The sequence below is a fragment of the Microtus pennsylvanicus genome, chromosome 2 (assembly GCF_037038515.1).
Source record: "Microtus pennsylvanicus isolate mMicPen1 chromosome 2, mMicPen1.hap1, whole genome shotgun sequence".
In the NCBI taxonomy this organism is placed as follows: domain Eukaryota; kingdom Metazoa; phylum Chordata; class Mammalia; order Rodentia; family Cricetidae; genus Microtus; species Microtus pennsylvanicus.
Genome location: NC_134580.1, coordinates 110,489,496 through 110,506,027, shown reverse-complemented (window position 1 = coordinate 110,506,027; position 16,532 = coordinate 110,489,496). Strand labels below are relative to the sequence as shown.

Below are 16,532 nucleotides of genomic sequence, written 5' to 3'. Positions count from 1 at the left end.
TATAAGCCTTATTATTTTAAAAACTTGCAAATAAATAAAAACATCACACACCAAAACTCTATAACAACTCAATGAATTTCTATACAGTTAGAAGAGGCATTTGAAACAGCTGTGGAGTTTCACACTAACATTTTACACTAAGCATCAAATATATTTTATCCATCACCAAAAATAAAAAGCATTAGAAATAGAAAAACAATTAGCTTTATATCCGTTTGTAGCTGGTGCCTGTGACCTGCATTCAGTTTTCCTCACCCTTATAATCAATAGGAAAAAGAAATTTCAGTAGAACAAAATGCAGAGCCCAGGAACAGTGAAAGACGCTCAACCTGTAATAGCTGACGTTTTCCCGAATGGGAACAGATTTTAAAATGAGATTATTGGTGCTTAGCGTCTAGCTCAAAGAGATTTGTCAAGACCTTGGGTTCATCCCCGGCTTAGATAAGGTTCAGGCTGGGTTCATCTCCAGTCTCAAATTAAGATGAAAGCACTAATAACACCTACAGTTAGGAAAATACGAGAAACGGGCACTACAACAAACTAATCAAGTAGGTGGCACCTGTGGGTTATATATCTGAGAGATAGTGATACTTTGTGGTTCTTTGCAGAAGTGTTCAAGGTAAGAAGGTATTCTTTAATCTATAGAGAGAAAAGTTCCGAGCGACGCACACAGTGAAGTGTTATGAAATCGGGGTTAAGATACGGTGGCCTCTTTATTACTCGATATTTTGCAGCGTTTTCGTTTACGTAGTAGCAAAAGGAACGCGCTTTGTAGTGTTTGATGTAGGTATAGTCTTCGGCTTCAGGCGGGCCGCCGCGCATAGCTCGTTTCGTACGTGACTTTTATTTCAGTGGCGCGGAAACATCCCAGGAAAGAAAAAGCAACCAAGCCTACGCCACAAAGCAGGGCCTTGACGACATTTTATGCGGATCCCATGATGCCCCACGACACCCACGCTCGTACGCCGCAGCCCCGCCTCCGCGTGCGCGACTGGGCGGGCCTTGCGCGACCCACAGATACGATTGGTCCGGAAGGGGAGGTGGGTGGAGCAGCGCGGTGACGTCGTGACCCTCGAGCACGGGAAGAGCGCGCGCATAGGATGCGGCAGCATTAAACGGTTGCGGGCGCAGCGGGCTCCAGTCGTTCCCTCTGGGTCTTCGCTGCCACTTCTACATCGCGAACCGGGAGAGCTCGGCGGCCAGACCTCACTTCCGTCAGTGTCTAGCTAGCATCTAGTTGTCGCGACTCCGCCACGATGTTCGAGGCTCGCCTGGTCCAGGGTTCCATCCTGAAGAAGGTGTTGGAGGCTCTCAAAGACCTCATCAACGAGGCCTGCTGGGACATCAGCTCGGGCGGCGTGAACCTGCAGAGCATGGACTCGTCGCACGTCTCCTTGGTGCAGCTCACTCTACGCTCCGAAGGCTTCGACACGTACCGCTGCGACCGCAACCTGGCCATGGGCGTGAACCTCACCAGGTGAGCGGGTGGCGGGAGCTGGGCCCTAGCCCTCCCGCCTCGGCTCTTGGCGGGGCTCCGGCCTCATGCTCTCATTGGCTGGCGTGGTAATCCGCGCCTTCTGATTGGCTTGTGGAACCGGGGGGCGGAGCCCAGCAAAGCGCGCGTTCTGAAAAGCCCGCGCTGACGGCCGCGCGAACCCGCTGTTTCCCCGCCAAAGCCACAAAACGGGTGCTGGCGGGAAAATGCCCGCTTCAGAGATCTGCTCATTAAATGCCAGCAGCTTTTTAGTGGCACAACCTGATCCTGGCTAATTTTAGCTGCCTACTAAACGTGTGCTAGTGAAAATGTCCACCTAGAGAGACAATAGACAGTTTCTGGTCTTGGATTCCGAAATTTTACTGCGCATCATTTGTGGGAAAATTTGCCAGTCTTAGTTTTTAGCTTTGCTTCGGCTCCTTGGATTAGCGCGTATTCAATGGCTATGTGTGACTTAATTTTGCTACAGATACATGAATTAGTATCACTTCTTTACATTCTTTAAAGACTTATGAAAAGGTCAGACGTGATAGGGCACACTCTCCTAGGACACTGGAAGACAAGGACACATTGCTCAAAAAATGTTTCCTCGCATATTGCCATTTAGTGGGTTTTAAGAGTCACAACTCCCAATAGTTTACTTCACTCCGAGGGTATTTGGAGTAGCCTGTTTAACTGTTCCTCCATCGGTGTGGGTGTGAAATGGTAATATCTTGAAATTGCCTTTAAGAACGTAGCTGTTGAGCCCATGTTGATAAGCCTTGTGTCTTGTTTTGTAGCATGTCCAAAATACTAAAATGTGCTGGCAATGAAGACATAATTACACTGAGGGCTGAAGATAACGCTGACACCTTAGCGCTTGTATTTGAAGCACCAAGTAAGTTAACACCTTTAATACTCAGTTACAGAAAACAAAGTATGATGTTCTCTACACTAAACATCAGAATTATTATGGTTATAAATTTTACATCATAGTTGTAAACGTGTGCTTCAGTAACATTTGCTTTTCTTTGTTAGATCAAGAGAAAGTAAAACAAAGTATGATGTTCTCGACACTAAACATCAGAATTATTATGGTTATAAATTTTACATCATAGTTGTAAACATGTGCTTCAGTAACATTTGCTTTTCTTTGTTAGATCAAGAGAAAGTTTCAGACTATGAAATGAAGTTAATGGACTTAGATGTTGAGCAACTTGGAATCCCTGTGAGTATCTTGTTTTGGTTTTTCAAGACAGGGTTTCTCTCTGTAGCCCCGGCTGTTCTGGAACTCACTCTGTAGACTAGATGGCCTCGAACTCAACAGAGATCTGTCTGCCTCTGCCTCCTGGGTGCTGGCAGAGTATCTTGTTTTTGATAGTGTATTTTCCCAAGCTGTGATAGCAGCTGCTGCATGTTCCACAGTGGGATTGTGGGATTTGGAATGAATGGCACAATTTCACTAAGCTCTGCAAGTCTAAAATTAGAGTAAAGCAGTCTTCACGCTTGTCATTACTGACCTTTAACTTCGGGATTTACAGGAACAGGAGTACAGCTGTGTAGTGAAGATGCCTTCTGGTGAATTTGCACGCATATGCCGAGACCTTAGCCATATTGGAGATGCTGTGGTAATAGCCTGTGCAAAGAACGGGGTGACGTTTTCTGCAAGTGGAGAGCTTGGAAATGGACACATTAAGTTGTCACAAACAAGTAACGTTGATAAAGAGGAGGAAGCTGTAAGTAGCAAGAGTTGTTGTATAATTAATGTCTGAAAGGGAAATACAAGCTTACCTGTTGAGCCAGCTCTCCAACCCTAGCTTTTCTGAGATGGAGTCTGGGTAGGCCAGGCTGTCTTTGAACTCCGTGTGTTGTCACAGATGGGATTGGAAAACTAGGTGTCCAACGTTTTGCTTCCTAGAAGTGACTGACAAATATGTGAGGGTTAGCATGTGAACAGAAGAAAATGGTTGGGGCTGTGAAAGTCTGTTGGGATCATGTAGTTCTTTTAGTAGTAGCTTATGAGTTGGAGGTTCATGTGCTAGCCCATTCAGTGGTGCAGAAGCAGGCTGAGCAGAGTTGAGTGTCAACTTAGACTGAGGCACAGGCAACAGGATTGCAGACAGAAGTCTGAACTAAATTATTTTAGGGCTAAATATGGTGAAATTCCAGAATGTTTGGCACAAGTATCAACTTGTCCTCTGCATGAATTTAAAATAAATGTATAAGAATTAGGCTATATATATATATATATATGTACTATATATACATACAGTCTGTGCTGAATTATTTCTGCTTCCCTGTCAACCTCAGATCTCAACACATTTAATTCCTAAGTATTTTGTTTGATGTATAGCATTACTACAAGAAAAGAAATTAAGGAATTTTTCAGTATTCACATGTTCTTACTTCATTAGTTTGAGTTAGACTTGAATAAAATTGATGCTGATGCAATGGAAATTGGTCAACATGTCCCTTAGCCTGCATTCAATCTGTTGGTCTTTCTTGTTTTTAGACATGGTTGTGTGTCAGTGTGAGCCCCTGAGGTCAGAAAAGGGTGTCAGATCCGTTGGGTCTGGAGTGATTGGATTTGGTTATGAGCTACTGGATGTGGATGCTGGGAACCAAACTTAGGTCTTCTGGAAAAACATTGAGTATTAACCCCTAAGCCAGCTCTCCAGCCCGGGTTACTTTTTGGGGTGGGAGTTGAGTGTCAGCATTCAACCCAGAACTTTGCTTGTACTCATACTAGTCTCTTTAGACGAGATTAGTGTTTGCCTGGATAAGCTGCCTTTGTTTTGCTTGCTTGGGGTACAGTTCTACAGGAGAAACAAGCTAAATACGTTTCTTTTCCTAAGTCTCCTCTAAGTTTTCATAAGAAACCTTCCAAAGTGGTAACTAAAGGTGTTGCTTTGTGCTGTGTATTATGAATTAATCTAAGTTTCTTGATGTTGTCTATAGTGAGCCTGTTTTCTCCTAGGTAACCATAGACATGAATGAGCCGGTTCACCTAACTTTTGCACTGAGGTATCTGAACTTTTTCACAAAAGCCACACCACTGTCTCCTACGGTAACACTCAGTATGTCTGCAGATGTACCTCTTGGTAAGATATTAACTTTGAGCATTGTTTTGTAAAGTGTGGTATTTAATACTCCTCAGTAATTAACTTTTCCTGTCTTTCAGTTGTAGAATACAAAATTTCTGACATGGGACACTTAAAATATTATTTGGCTCCCAAGATCGAAGATGAAGAAGGATCTTAGGCATTGCTAGAATCTGAGAAAACTTTGAGAACTGCTTCTGACATGCCAGCATGTTTTAAAGTCTTTCTGTCACCGAGTTTGTACCTGAGTACATATGTAGATATCTTCTGTAAATAACCTACTTTTTCTTTCTCTTCACAATTTGTTTAAAGAATAAACTCCAAAGTAAAAACTGGTTCTTTTTACATAAACTTTTTACATTAGAAATACTGGTGATTTTTATAAATGATCTAGATGCTAAATACAGTTTCAGGAAATGTTTTTCAATTTAAATAAAGTTAACTGAATTTCAAAAGTCGACAGTGTCTTGAAGCATGACTTCTGAACTCAGTGGAAGTTACCCTTTTATGTAATGGCTTTTTGTTTTTTTCCCATTTTAAAGCAGCCTGGAGTTAAATGCATCATGGAGGTGACAATAGATGTTTAGCCTTAGTCTGTGATTAGGTTATATAAGATATTTTCTAATATGAGTAGTCTTGTCTGAGGTTGAGCTTTTAAAATACTTTGATCCCAGCACAAGAGGCAAGGGCAGGTGGATCGCTTCCTGGGCTGGCCAGGACTACATAGACCCCCATCTCGAAGGCCTAATTTGAATCTTGTGGATATCTAAGCAAGAAGGATTTAAAAGGCTGTGTGGGTTTGAAGAAAAGTCATGACATACTACATACTAAAGAGTACTTGAATGTTTTGTATTTACTGTGTATGTGTGGAGGCTCACATGTAGAGTGCAGAGACAATTTATAGGCATTGGTACACCCACTACCATGTGGTTTCCAGGGTTAGGTGCAGTTCTTCAGGCTTGGAGACAAGTGCCTTCACTCAGTACTGATCATCCAAGTTACCCCACCATCCCGCTCTAATTTTTATGTGGGCATGCATGTGGAAAACCCAGGGCTTGCAGAGCAAGTCTTGTCTGGGTTTATGGGAGGGCCACACTTGAGCTATCTCCAGTTCTCAAATTAGTTTTCCCAATGTACTTTGTGTTTGGCCATTTGCTTTGCTAATTCTAGGTAATCAGAGCTCATACCCAGTAGCTATTACTATTCAAAGTTTTGTGCCAATTCACAGAGAAGGAAATTAATTGGCTGCAAACAACACCCCACTTACAGAACTCTGGGGTGATGGGCATGCTTAATGAAGTCTGGTCACTGCTCCATGAGGATAGTTAGAACTCTTAACATGGGTGGGGTTACAGAAACAAGCAGAAGAATTTGGGGCTAAAAACAACAGTGGGTACAGACTGGATTTGGGGAAAGGCTGAATAGGGTAGGGGAAGATTCCTGGTCAGTTCTTTGCCCACCCCTCCGGATCCCGGGGGCTCAGCTATGCACAGACTTGGGCATGATGAGTCAGCTGGGACCACATGAACAACCTTGCTGTGGGTTCCGTCCCAGTAGGAAGGGCTCTATCTAGGTATGTGCCCACCCACCATATGGAGGTGGCAGGCCAGGGTCACCAGCACAAGACCAAACTGCTGGCCCGCTGGGTATTCCCAACACTCCGGAGGCAGAAGCAAGGGGAACTCCGAATTCAAGGCCGGCCTGGTTAACGTAGGGAGTCCTAGCACAGCCAACGCTACGTGGAGAAACACTGCCACCTTGCGCCGCTGGGTGTGATGACGTGGCTTCCTGGTGGCGCCACTTCCGGGGCGCCTGTTCGTCCACCTCTTCCGGTGGGCTGGCTCTCTGACCGCCGTTGGCTGTTGGGCAAGCGGTGCTAGAGCGCCTAGCGGATAGGGGGCGGGAGCGCGCTCCCGGAAGCCATCCGCGAGGCCTCGCCCCGCCACCGAGGCTGCTCCCGGGAGCCAGTTTTGTCAGTGCTAAGTTCGCGTGGGTCCTGACCGTGGGTGGCGGAGGCCGGCGGGAAGCTGCCCACAGCGCCACGCGCAGGTGCTTGGGGGTGTGGGGGGTGGCGAAGTTGCGGTGGAACCGGTAAAAGCATAGCAGAAACTTGGGCTGGTAGTTTTTAGAATTGTTATTTAGGATGTGATAACTCCCTTCTAGAATCCTGGGCTAAAAAAAGCACAGATCTTCCTTTCCCGTCATACTCCGCCAACATTTTTGTTTTGATGCAAGTTTATAATGACAAAGCACGTAACTTTGTAGCATGTACTACAAATCAGGCGTGGTTTATTGCCTCAAAACTCGCTTATTGGTAGCTTGGCTTTTCAGGTTTAAGGAATTAAGCATGTTATTGGATGAAAACCCAAAAATCTTGGTACTTAACGCAACTTGATCTAACAATTTTAGAAACACGTTGCCGCTTTTTAATACTCGGCTTTGAGCTAGACTGTAATTAACAAAAAGGCAGAAACATTTGGCACCAGTTTTTGCATGCTAGTTACTTTAGCTCGACTGTAATAGCAGTGTCTGACACCTCACCAAGATCAAATGAATACCACATGCCTTTATGGAGATGATGTGCAAAATACCACACCAGTGAAGGCCTGGCTTTCGAAATACTTAGTTTTCTTCTTTGTGTGTTTTGTTTTTCAAGACAGGGTTTCTCTGTGTAGCTTTGGAGCCTGCCCTGGAACTCGCTCTGTAGACCAAGCTGACCTCCAACTCACAGAGATCTGCCTGCCTCTGCCTCCTGAGTGCTGGAATTAAAGCTGTGAGCCACCACCGCCCAGCTTAGTTTTCTTCTTAATGATATAAGCTTTTACAATTACTTTTGCAATTAAAATACCATTTTGTTTACATAATTTTATGACTTTGTAAAGAATCTGCAAATTTCCGTCATGGTAGGGGAGAGCATATGGTCTCACTATGCAGCCCAGACTGTCCTCCAACTTCATAATTCACACCTGTCCTCCCAAGGAGCTGGTTATTAGTCACCTACTGCAGTAAGAGCTCAAATTTTAAATTTTTTAAAATTTAAACATTGTTTTTAAACCTTCCCTACTCTCAAATAATACAGTAGTTATGATTTTGTTACTGCTGTCTGATTTGAATAGTTTGAGTAAAACAGATTTTTTAAATCCATTTTTTCAGGAGCTGCATGATGTGGGAAGTAAAATCACTTGTTTCATGCTTGGGATGGGAGCAGAGAGGCAGGTGGCTCTGAAGTTTCTGGTGTGGTATTGATAGCCAGTAAGTTACCCACGTTGATGAGATTTTTCAGATCACTTGCTCTTAGGATGGTATCACATCTAGAGTAGACAAAGCGAAGATGTGAGTGTGTACCATTGCTTATCCTCCCCTCATGGCAAACAAAAGGTTAACTTGAAAATAAGAGCCTGAGGAAAGTTAAAGGGCAGGCAGTACTGCAAGGGAGGAGTTGAAAATGTGAGTTCAAGTCTTCACTCACCTCTGTGTGACTTGTGAAGAAATATTGGTGGCAAGGTAACAGGGTCTGATGCTACGTGGAATGCATTATTCGATGTCATTCCGTGAAGACAAGCCAGATACATAGAGGAAGTGTGCTTAGCGTGTCCAAGAGGTATCAGTCGTTGTAAGGGCAGTGCAGCCTAAGTTGCCATGTATGTGATATAGAACATGGCATTGCAGAACTCCAGTGCACAGTACCTGATGCCCTTGCCCGTCATGCACTATTATTCCTATGGCAGTAACAGTCTTTCCTTCCAGACTAGCTGTGCCACCGTGTTATGATGCCATCCCGTACCAACCTGGCGACTGGAATCCCCAGTAGTAAAGTAAAATATTCAAGACTTGCCAGCACAGACGATGGCTACATTGACCTTCAGGTAACACAATTGGAAATAAACCAACCAACAAATAAATCATGTAGCTGTGTATCTGTTATCGGGATTAGCAAAAAGCAAGCTTATTTCTAAGACCCTTCCAGCCCCAGCTTGGAGAAGGGGTCTTGGCAGGGCCATTTTAAACCGTTACAGAGTTACCCATTTCCAGTTTCACTTGAAGTGCTAAAGCCATGTAGCTACAACCTTTATGCTGTTATCCAGAAAGTATCTTCTTTCCTGATGTCATGGGATGCAGTTAGTTACAGATACTCTTTATGGCAGACAGCCAGTAAATAAGTTTGTGTCTTCTCCTGACCTCAAGTAGGATAGCATCTCCTTTTCCCCTCTTTCCCTTAGGATAGAATATTCTAGTATTCATATTAAAAACACCAGAACAGTATGTGCTGTTAACTGCTGAGCTACCTCTTTGGCCCAAATTTCAGCTTTCTCAAAGCGCTGCATTCTGAGTAAACTAAGGTCATTATCAGTTTATTCAGGGTGAAGTTTGAGCCAAGGGTGAAGTAGCAAGAAGGAATCCATTCTTTTACATGTAAATAAATCAATTACTCTTTGGACTTATTTGAAGAAAGGTAAGAATAGCTCTGGTGTGCTTCCAAACACTTAACATCAGATTCAGAAATGAGCCAAATCTTAGAAGGTTTGCCTCTAAACCTTTTTAGAAATGTTTTTAGTGGCATATATTATTTGTACATAATAATGGGGTTCGTTGTGACATTTTCTTATGTGTTCATGCTGTATGTTAGCCACAATCTGTTTCTGATCTTGACCTGAATTTACTCAGAATGTAGTGCTTTGAGAAAGCTGAAATTTGGGCCAGAGAGGTGGCTCAGCAGTTAAAGAGCACATAGTCTTCTAGTGTTCTTAATATTTTATATTTATGTTTAATGTGTAGGAGTGTTTTGCTTTCATGTGCACCATGTGTGTGCCTGGTGCCCAAAGACAGCCAAAAGAAAGCATTGGATCTCTGGGAACTAGAGTTACAGGTTATGAGCCGCCATGCGGGTGCTAGGAACCAAACCCCTGTCAGTGTACCATGGATATACAGTACTCAAAGAGGCCAGAAGAGGGTGTGGTGTCATCTGGACCTGGAGTTGTGAGTCACCATGTGGGTGCTGGGAATTGAACTCAGGTCATCTGGAAGGCAAATGCTTTGACCCTGGAGCCATCTCTCCTGTCTACAAGTACTCTTCTTGCAGAGAACTCTGGTTTGGTTCCCACCATTCATGTCCAGTGGCTTACACTGCCTGAACTACAGCTCTTGGAGGATCCAGTTCCTTTGACTTGCACAGGCATCTGCACTCGCATGTGCATACCTCCACACAATTTTTAAAAAGTGAATCTTTTTTTTTTAAAAAAAAAAAAAAAGGAAAGTTGAAATTCTATTTCTAAACTTTTGCCTGACTGCATGCTAAGTTACCTTCAGTTGCAGAAGTCACCTTTTCACTCTGCAGAGCATGGTGCTCACTCTGAAATCCCCACAGGTTAGTATAAGCTTCCGTGCACATGTACTTAGTAACACAGCTAGGTGGCAGTAGCTTTAAAGGGCTTTCTTGGTTGTAATGAGGGGTTTAGAATGCCAGGAGCATCATCTACTCATGTCCCTGCTTTGTTGCACTGACGTAAGACTGACTTAGGACATACTTAAGATACTTGAAGTATCCACTTGGCTTCTTAGTTACCCTCTCTACTTTAAAGTACATTGGGCCTGGTATTTTCATAATGTTCTTTGACATTTTTGTTTATTGTTTTTATTTCTCTCTTCCAGTTTAAGAAAAGCCCTCCTAAGATCCCTTATAAGGCCATCGCTCTAGCCACCGTGCTGTTTTTGATTGGCACCTTCCTCATAATCATAGGCTCTCTCCTGCTTTCCGGCTACATCAGCAAAGGGGTAAGCTAACAGGCGTGTGAGACTGCCATGGGTCTATGCTCTAGATTCAATTCTTCTAAAATAAGGCGTGGTTTCCTTTCCCCTTTAAGCAAATGTTTCCATAATTCCTATAAGGTACAGCTTCTCATAGAGTTTAGAATAACACATCTGTGCCTGGCTTCAGGCTTCCAGACTGGTACAAGGCTGTAGCTAGAGTAGTATGCATTGGAGTGTTGCAGCAGTGTCTGGGGAGAGGCAGGGAGTCTGTGTAAGAGTGTGGCCACCGGACTTTGTAATTGGGTTCCTTTCTCCATTGGTTTGGTCAGAGTCCTGTTGAGTTTCAGTGTTCAAAGCCTAAGCGGTTCTTGGCAGTTCTTTCCCTTGGGTTATGTTATGTACTCTGTGTCTTAAGTTATCCTAAACAGGTATTCTGATCACGGTGCAGGTCCATTCTTTCATACCCTAGAAAAAAGGTGCAGTCCCTACTGGTGTTTTATAATTCAAAAAGCAAAAATTAAGCATCATCCAGTTGCTCAGATGACAGTTAAGTAAAATTGTAGGACATGCATTTCAGGGACTGTTACATGCCATTATAGCTTAAGCAAGAGTTGGGGTATTTTTGTTTTGTTTTTGTTTTAAGACAGGGTTTTTCTACACAGCTCTAGCTGACCTAGAACTCACTGTGTAAACCAGGCTGTCTTTGAACTTAGAGATCCTCCTACCTGTGCCTCCAGGGTGCTAGGATTAGAGGTGTGTGCAGCTTATTTAATATTATTAATATCAGTAGTATCAGAGGACAAAGAGTGCTGTGTTTACAACTTTAAAAAGTGATAGGGAAGTTGCTCATCAAGAAAGTGCTTCAGGCTCTGAGTTATGGTTCATAGCCCTCAGATAAAAAGCCACATAGATGTCTTGGCATGCTTCTGTCACCCAGCACTGCAGGGTGGATGTGGCATATCCCCAGAGCTGGCTGGCCAAAACTGCCTGTAAGTCTAGCTCCAGGGGGACTTGAAACTTCTGACCACTTCCACCGACTACTCTTAGTAACTTAATTGAAAATAAATGTGAAACATAATTAAAAATAAATCTTGGGGCTGAAGGGATAGCTCTGTGGTTAAAAGCACTGGCTGTTTTCCCAGGAGACAGGGTTCAATTCCCAGTACCCACGTGGCTGCTATAACACCAATTCTAGAACATCCACTGGCCTCTTGGGATTAGGCACACTTGTGGTGCAGACATACATACATACAAGCAAAATACATGCCCTAGATATTTTTTTTAAGATTTATTTATTTATTATGTATACAACATTCCTTCCATGTATGTTTGTATGCCAGAAGAGGGAACCGGATCTCATTATAGATGGTTGTGAGCCACCATGTGGTTGCTGGGAATTGAACTCAGGACCTCTGGAAGAGCAATCAGTGCTCTTAACCTCTGAGCCATCTCTCCAGCCCCGCCCTAGATATTTTTAATTGCTGTGATAAGACACCATGACCAAGGTAACTTATAAAAGAAAGCATGTAGTTCAGGACTCACGGTTCCAAGGGATGGTAGAGTTCACGATTGTCGATCTCAGAAGAGCTGGTAGGCTTTTAGACTGTTGAGACTGGGAAAGACTGTTGGGACTTTTGAAGTTGGACTAGTACATTTCGCATTATGATATGGCAACAAGTCTATGGGGACCAAGTAGTGGAATGTGGTGGTTTGTAAGAAAGCAACCTTCATCTTTTTAAAAAAGAAAAACAAGGCAGTGGTGGAGCATGCCTTTAATCCCAGCACTCAGGAGGCAGAGGCAGGTGGATCTTTGTGAGTCTGAGCTAATTCCAGGACAGGCTCCAAAACTACAGAGAAACCCTGTCTCGAAAAACAAACAAAACAAAACAAAAAGCTGGTGGTGGTGTGTAGTAATAGGGGTGGCTGGGCTGCGTCCCCAACACCCCAGCCGCCTGCTCGGCTAGCTTATGCCCCGAAATAATTACACGGACACTGTATTCTTTTAATCACTGCTTGGCCCTTTAGCTCTATCCCTTACTGGCTAATTCTGATATCCCGATCAACCCATCTCTAATAATCTGTGAGCACCGGTCTTACCGGGAAAGATTCAGCATGTCTGACCTGGCGGCTTGCTTCATCGCGTGCCTCTGCCCAGGAGCCGGGAGCATGGTGTCTCTCTCTGAGGTGTCTGCTCCCGAGAGCAGAGCTGTGGAGTCTGACCTCACTTCTTCTTCCTCCCAGCGTTCTGTTCTGTTTACTCCTCCCACCTATCTTCTAACCAATGAGGACCAAGCAGTTTCTTTTTATTTAACCAATGACCTTCCTCCATCAGTGGTGGTTCATGCTTTTAATCCCAGCACTAGGGAGATAGAGGCAGGTGGATCTCTGTGAGTTCAAGGCCAGCCTGGTCTACAGAGTGAGTTCCAGGACAGCTCCAAAGCTACACTGAGAAACCCTGTCCAAAAAAACCAAAAAGAAAAAGAAGAGCCTTGAGGAAGTTGCTTGAGGTTAACCCCTGGCACACGTGCGTACGTGTGCACTTGTAGACGCAGATAGTATATACCCACTAAACACACAGGTGTGCGCTCGCCTGCTCATACACATGCACACAGAGTTTGGAACCGCAGAAGGAAATAAGCCTTAAACTTAAAAATAGTTTTTATTTTTTATAATTTTGAATTTGTTGGTTAATTTGTAATCAAAAGGAAATTGGGAGTGTAGTGCTTGCCTAACATGCCCAAGGGTCTTAATTCAATCCCCAACACAGATAAGAGAAAAGGGGGTGACAATTTATGATCAGCAGGAAGAGATACGAAGGTGTAACTTGTGTGGTAATAATATTTTCCTTCTGCCACCAGGGGGCAGACCGAGCTGTTCCTGTCCTCATCATTGGCATTTTGGTGTTCCTGCCCGGATTTTATCATTTGCGCATCGCCTACTACGCATCCAAAGGCTACCGGGGTTACTCCTATGATGACATTCCAGACTTTGATGACTAGCAGTCACCTCGGCCTTCTGAAGAGACAAGGCACCCACTTAGTGGGGCAGGAACTATGGCTGAGGGCTGAGGAAGTCTACAGTTTGCAGATGTTGTGCAAGACAATGGCCGGATTGTTTGAGTCCTTTTCCAAAATGTTCGTGCTTTGTAATTAGCTAATTAGGACATGCTGTTTTCATCTGCTGGCCCTAGCGCAGCTTGACAAGTTTTTCCACCTGCGTATGCATCATGTCAGAACTGTGAGGCTAATTGTCTGGGAAGGCAGACTGTTCGGTAGTGAAAAGTGCTACCCTTGGGGTGAGCCTCCCTTTTGCCCTCGTCGTCAGTTTTTGTAGCATATGGAAAATGTATTATGTATAGTTTCTTATAAGTAATTTATTTTTAAAATATCTATCTTACCCCTCACACTCTCCTCTACCTGCACATCATGGTAAAATTAAAATATCTGTCTCATCCTATATGCTCTCTACCTTCAAAAACTTCATATTCTGATAAGACTAAATATCTGTGGTCCATCTATAATAGGCTTTTTTGTTTTGTTTTGTTTTGTTTTGTTTTTCGAGACAGGGTTTCTCTGTAGCTTTTGGTTCCTGTCCTGGAATTAGCTCTTGTAGACCAGGCTGGCCTCGAACTCACAGAGATCCGCCTGCCTCTGCCTCTCGAGTGCTGGGATTAAAGGCGTGCATGACCACCGCCCGGTTTGTAATAGACTTTTTTAAAACTGACAGCAACCTAGAATTTTTAAACCGCAAAGCAGGTTTTCATAATGTAAGCTTCGCTGGATATGGTGGTATATGCCCTGATCGTGGAGTTTTAGGACAACCAGAGCTGCCAAGTGAGACCTCTGAAATAAAAAAACAAAACCAAAATACTTCCTCTGGTTTCTCCATAGGTTACCCTCCACAAAACTCAGGTGAGCCTGATTTCATAGATCAAGAGGGTACGTGACTCGTCTTTAAGGATGAGACTTGGGCTGCTTCTTAGTAAAACTGTAGATATGTGTGCTTGGAGTTTATAACCCTACTGCTGGCACCTGGTATTATGACATCATTCTGCTCAGTATTATAAGACTTGGCCAAGATCCCTGCTAATGTATTAGGTCAAATTTGGTTTTCAGCTTCAAAAAGTGACATTTTAAAAAAATACTAAAGTGTCATAATTCAAATTATGGAGTTAAAATGATTTTCTTTAGGCCTGTTTTAGAAAAGCATTCTAATGATTTGGTGCATTTAATCCCAGTACCCAGGAGTGCCTTTGTTTTTGGGTAACTGGCTGTATGAGTCAGACTCTGCTTTCCAATCAGTTTTTTCCTCTGAGGTTATGGACCTGGACAGCTAGAAGTCTGGGCTGTCATCAACTAAGATTTGCAAGATTGTGAACAGGGGAGTTTGGGGGAAAAGGTAATTTTTGGATGTGTTGAAACTAGATGTCTACTCAGCATCCAAGGAGAGTTATGGAGAGGGAGACAGTTGCAGAGCTGTATGTCTGGAAGTTGGATTGGGTTTGTCTGGAAGTCGGATTGGGTTTGTCTGGAGGCAGAAATGTTAGTTAGAGTCGGTGTTTGGATAGTATCATCAGAGCCATGGGGCTAGAGCTCACCAGTAGACTTACACACTTAGAAGGAAACAACTGGCTGCTCAGCCGTACCAAAGATCTTGGTGGAAATTATAGGGTTGATGCTACAAAGAATAAGAAATGATAGAAGGGTATAGAATTCAAGGGTAAGATCTGTTTGGGTTCATCTCCATGTGGCCCACATAAGTTCCTTGTGTTACTTTCCAGACAGTCGTGAGCATAGAAACACATGCCCCTGGTGGGCATGCTAGTTGGCACACACTTTAATTCCAGCACTCTAGAGGCAGAGGCAGATAGATCTCTGAGTTCAAAGCCAAGTTGGTTCACTTAGACATCCAAGGCTATATAGTGAGATCCTGCCTCAAAGAAAACAAACCAAAACCAGGCCCAGTTATATGGTTCTGGGATCCCTTTTTGTCTTTTTTATTCCACACAGTTTTATATACCCAAGGAACCCAGCCACATTTCCCCCAATGCCCAGTCTGGGGGCCTCACTGTTGCTAACACTTTATACATCAGCCACACCCTCCTCTTACTGTGTCAAAGGTGGACTAGTCTATACTGTGTAGGTGCATGATCAGATCATCCTAAGACTACTGCCTGGAGCTAGACCCCTTCTCTGATGTCCCATGTCACACTAATAATCTCATTTTAGTGGCCGGCCTTATTAATAAGAGATACACAAATATCTCTTTACTGAGCTAAAATCAGACTTAGATGCATTGACTATAACTGTATTCTTTGGTGCTTTATAGAAAAGGTCTAGATCTCCATAATGATGGTAAACTTTTTTTTAAGATTTAAAAAAAAAACGTAATGCATATGCATGAGAATTTGGCACGTGTATGGGTGCCCACAAAGGCCAGACCCCCTGGAGCTGGAAGTACAGGTTATTAAGCTACTAACATGGGAACCAAACTCAGGTCCTCTGGAAGAGTGCTACACGTTCCTATTCACAGAGCCATCTCTCCAGCCCCTTGTAAGCATTCCCTAAACTGTTTTTTTTTAATTTATTTATTTATTTATTTATTATGTATACAATATTCTGTATGTGTGTATGTCTGCAGGCCAGAAGAGGGCACCTCATTACAGATGGTTGTAAGCCACCATGTGGTTGTTGGGAATTGAACTCAGGACCTTTGGAAGAGCAGGCAATGCTCTTAACCACTGAGCCATCTCTCCAGCCCCCTCCCTAAACTGTTTGCTGAGACTTTGTGCACAGTCCTTACAGCAGGAGCAGTGGAGACCAAGGCCGTTTATCAAACGAGCGTTTGCCCAAAGGCAGAAAGCAGCCTGCCTTCTTGGGCTGTTGACTAGACTAGATGGCACAAGTCACTGTGACCACTATTACACTTCCCAGGAAACACAAAGGAGACACTGCCTCAGTTACTCCTGGTGTGCTGCGTGTGGTGAAGACCAGACCCAAGCATTGCTACTGTGGTGTCAAGTGCCACCCGTGGCCAGTATATCAGATACGAATTGCCGCTTCCGTTCTTCCTGGAGGTACACCAAGAAAAGATGGGTGGTCCTGAGGGACAGAGGTGGCAAACTAATGGTCACTTGTTGGCTTGCATTTTGTTTAAAAAGAGTTATGTGACGTTACGTTTGATTTCTTTTAAAAAGGAAATTGGTGAGC

At 43.7% G+C, this 16,532-nt stretch overlaps 2 protein-coding genes across 3 annotated transcripts; both read left to right on the top strand.

Annotated features, from left to right (window-relative positions):
* Positions 1 to 1,111: 1,111 nt before the first annotated feature.
* Positions 1,112 to 5,033, top strand: Pcna (proliferating cell nuclear antigen). Its single transcript, XM_075962253.1, has 6 exons — positions 1,112 to 1,477; positions 2,275 to 2,372; positions 2,635 to 2,702; positions 3,016 to 3,210; positions 4,452 to 4,575; positions 4,656 to 5,033. The coding sequence occupies exons 1-6, from the start codon at positions 1,257 to 1,259 to the stop codon at positions 4,733 to 4,735; spliced, it is 786 nt and encodes a 261-aa protein (XP_075818368.1). The 5' UTR covers positions 1,112 to 1,256; the 3' UTR covers positions 4,736 to 5,033.
* A 1,356-nt stretch (positions 5,034 to 6,389) lies between these two features.
* Tmem230 (transmembrane protein 230) lies at positions 6,390 to 14,190 on the top strand. 2 transcript variants are annotated; one of them, XM_075962252.1, is made up of 5 exons: positions 6,390 to 6,624; positions 7,729 to 7,827; positions 8,323 to 8,441; positions 10,225 to 10,347; positions 13,182 to 14,190. In XM_075962252.1, exons 3-5 carry the CDS (start codon positions 8,343 to 8,345, stop codon positions 13,320 to 13,322), a joined length of 363 nt encoding a protein of 120 aa, XP_075818367.1. In that variant the 5' UTR covers positions 6,390 to 6,624; positions 7,729 to 7,827; positions 8,323 to 8,342; the 3' UTR covers positions 13,323 to 14,190. The 2 variants fall into 2 exon arrangements, with proteins under 2 accessions (XP_075818367.1, XP_075818366.1); XM_075962251.1 differs by lacking the exon at positions 7,729 to 7,827 and having other exon boundaries at positions 6,394 to 6,624.
* Positions 14,191 to 16,532: the final 2,342 nt, after the last annotated feature.

What these genes read in the sequence shown, in the direction of transcription:
- Pcna (XM_075962253.1), top strand. Translation starts at nt 1,257, where the DNA reads ATGTTCGAGGCTCGCCTGGTCCAGGGTTCCATCCTGAAGAAGGTGTTG. An exon ending in ATGGGCGTGAACCTCACCAG is followed by an intron (nt 1,478 to 2,274) that starts GTGAGCGGGTGG and finishes CTTGTTTTGTAG; the next exon opens with CATGTCCAAAATACTAAAAT. An exon ending in TTGATAAAGAGGAGGAAGCT is followed by an intron (nt 3,211 to 4,451) that starts GTAAGTAGCAAG and finishes GTTTTCTCCTAG; the next exon opens with GTAACCATAGACATGAATGA.
- Tmem230 (XM_075962252.1), top strand. Translation starts at nt 8,343, where the DNA reads ATGATGCCATCCCGTACCAACCTGGCGACTGGAATCCCCAGTAGTAAA. An exon ending in ATGGCTACATTGACCTTCAG is followed by an intron (nt 8,442 to 10,224) that starts GTAACACAATTG and finishes TCTCTCTTCCAG; the next exon opens with TTTAAGAAAAGCCCTCCTAA. An exon ending in CCGGCTACATCAGCAAAGGG is followed by an intron (nt 10,348 to 13,181) that starts GTAAGCTAACAG and finishes TTCTGCCACCAG; the next exon opens with GGGGCAGACCGAGCTGTTCC.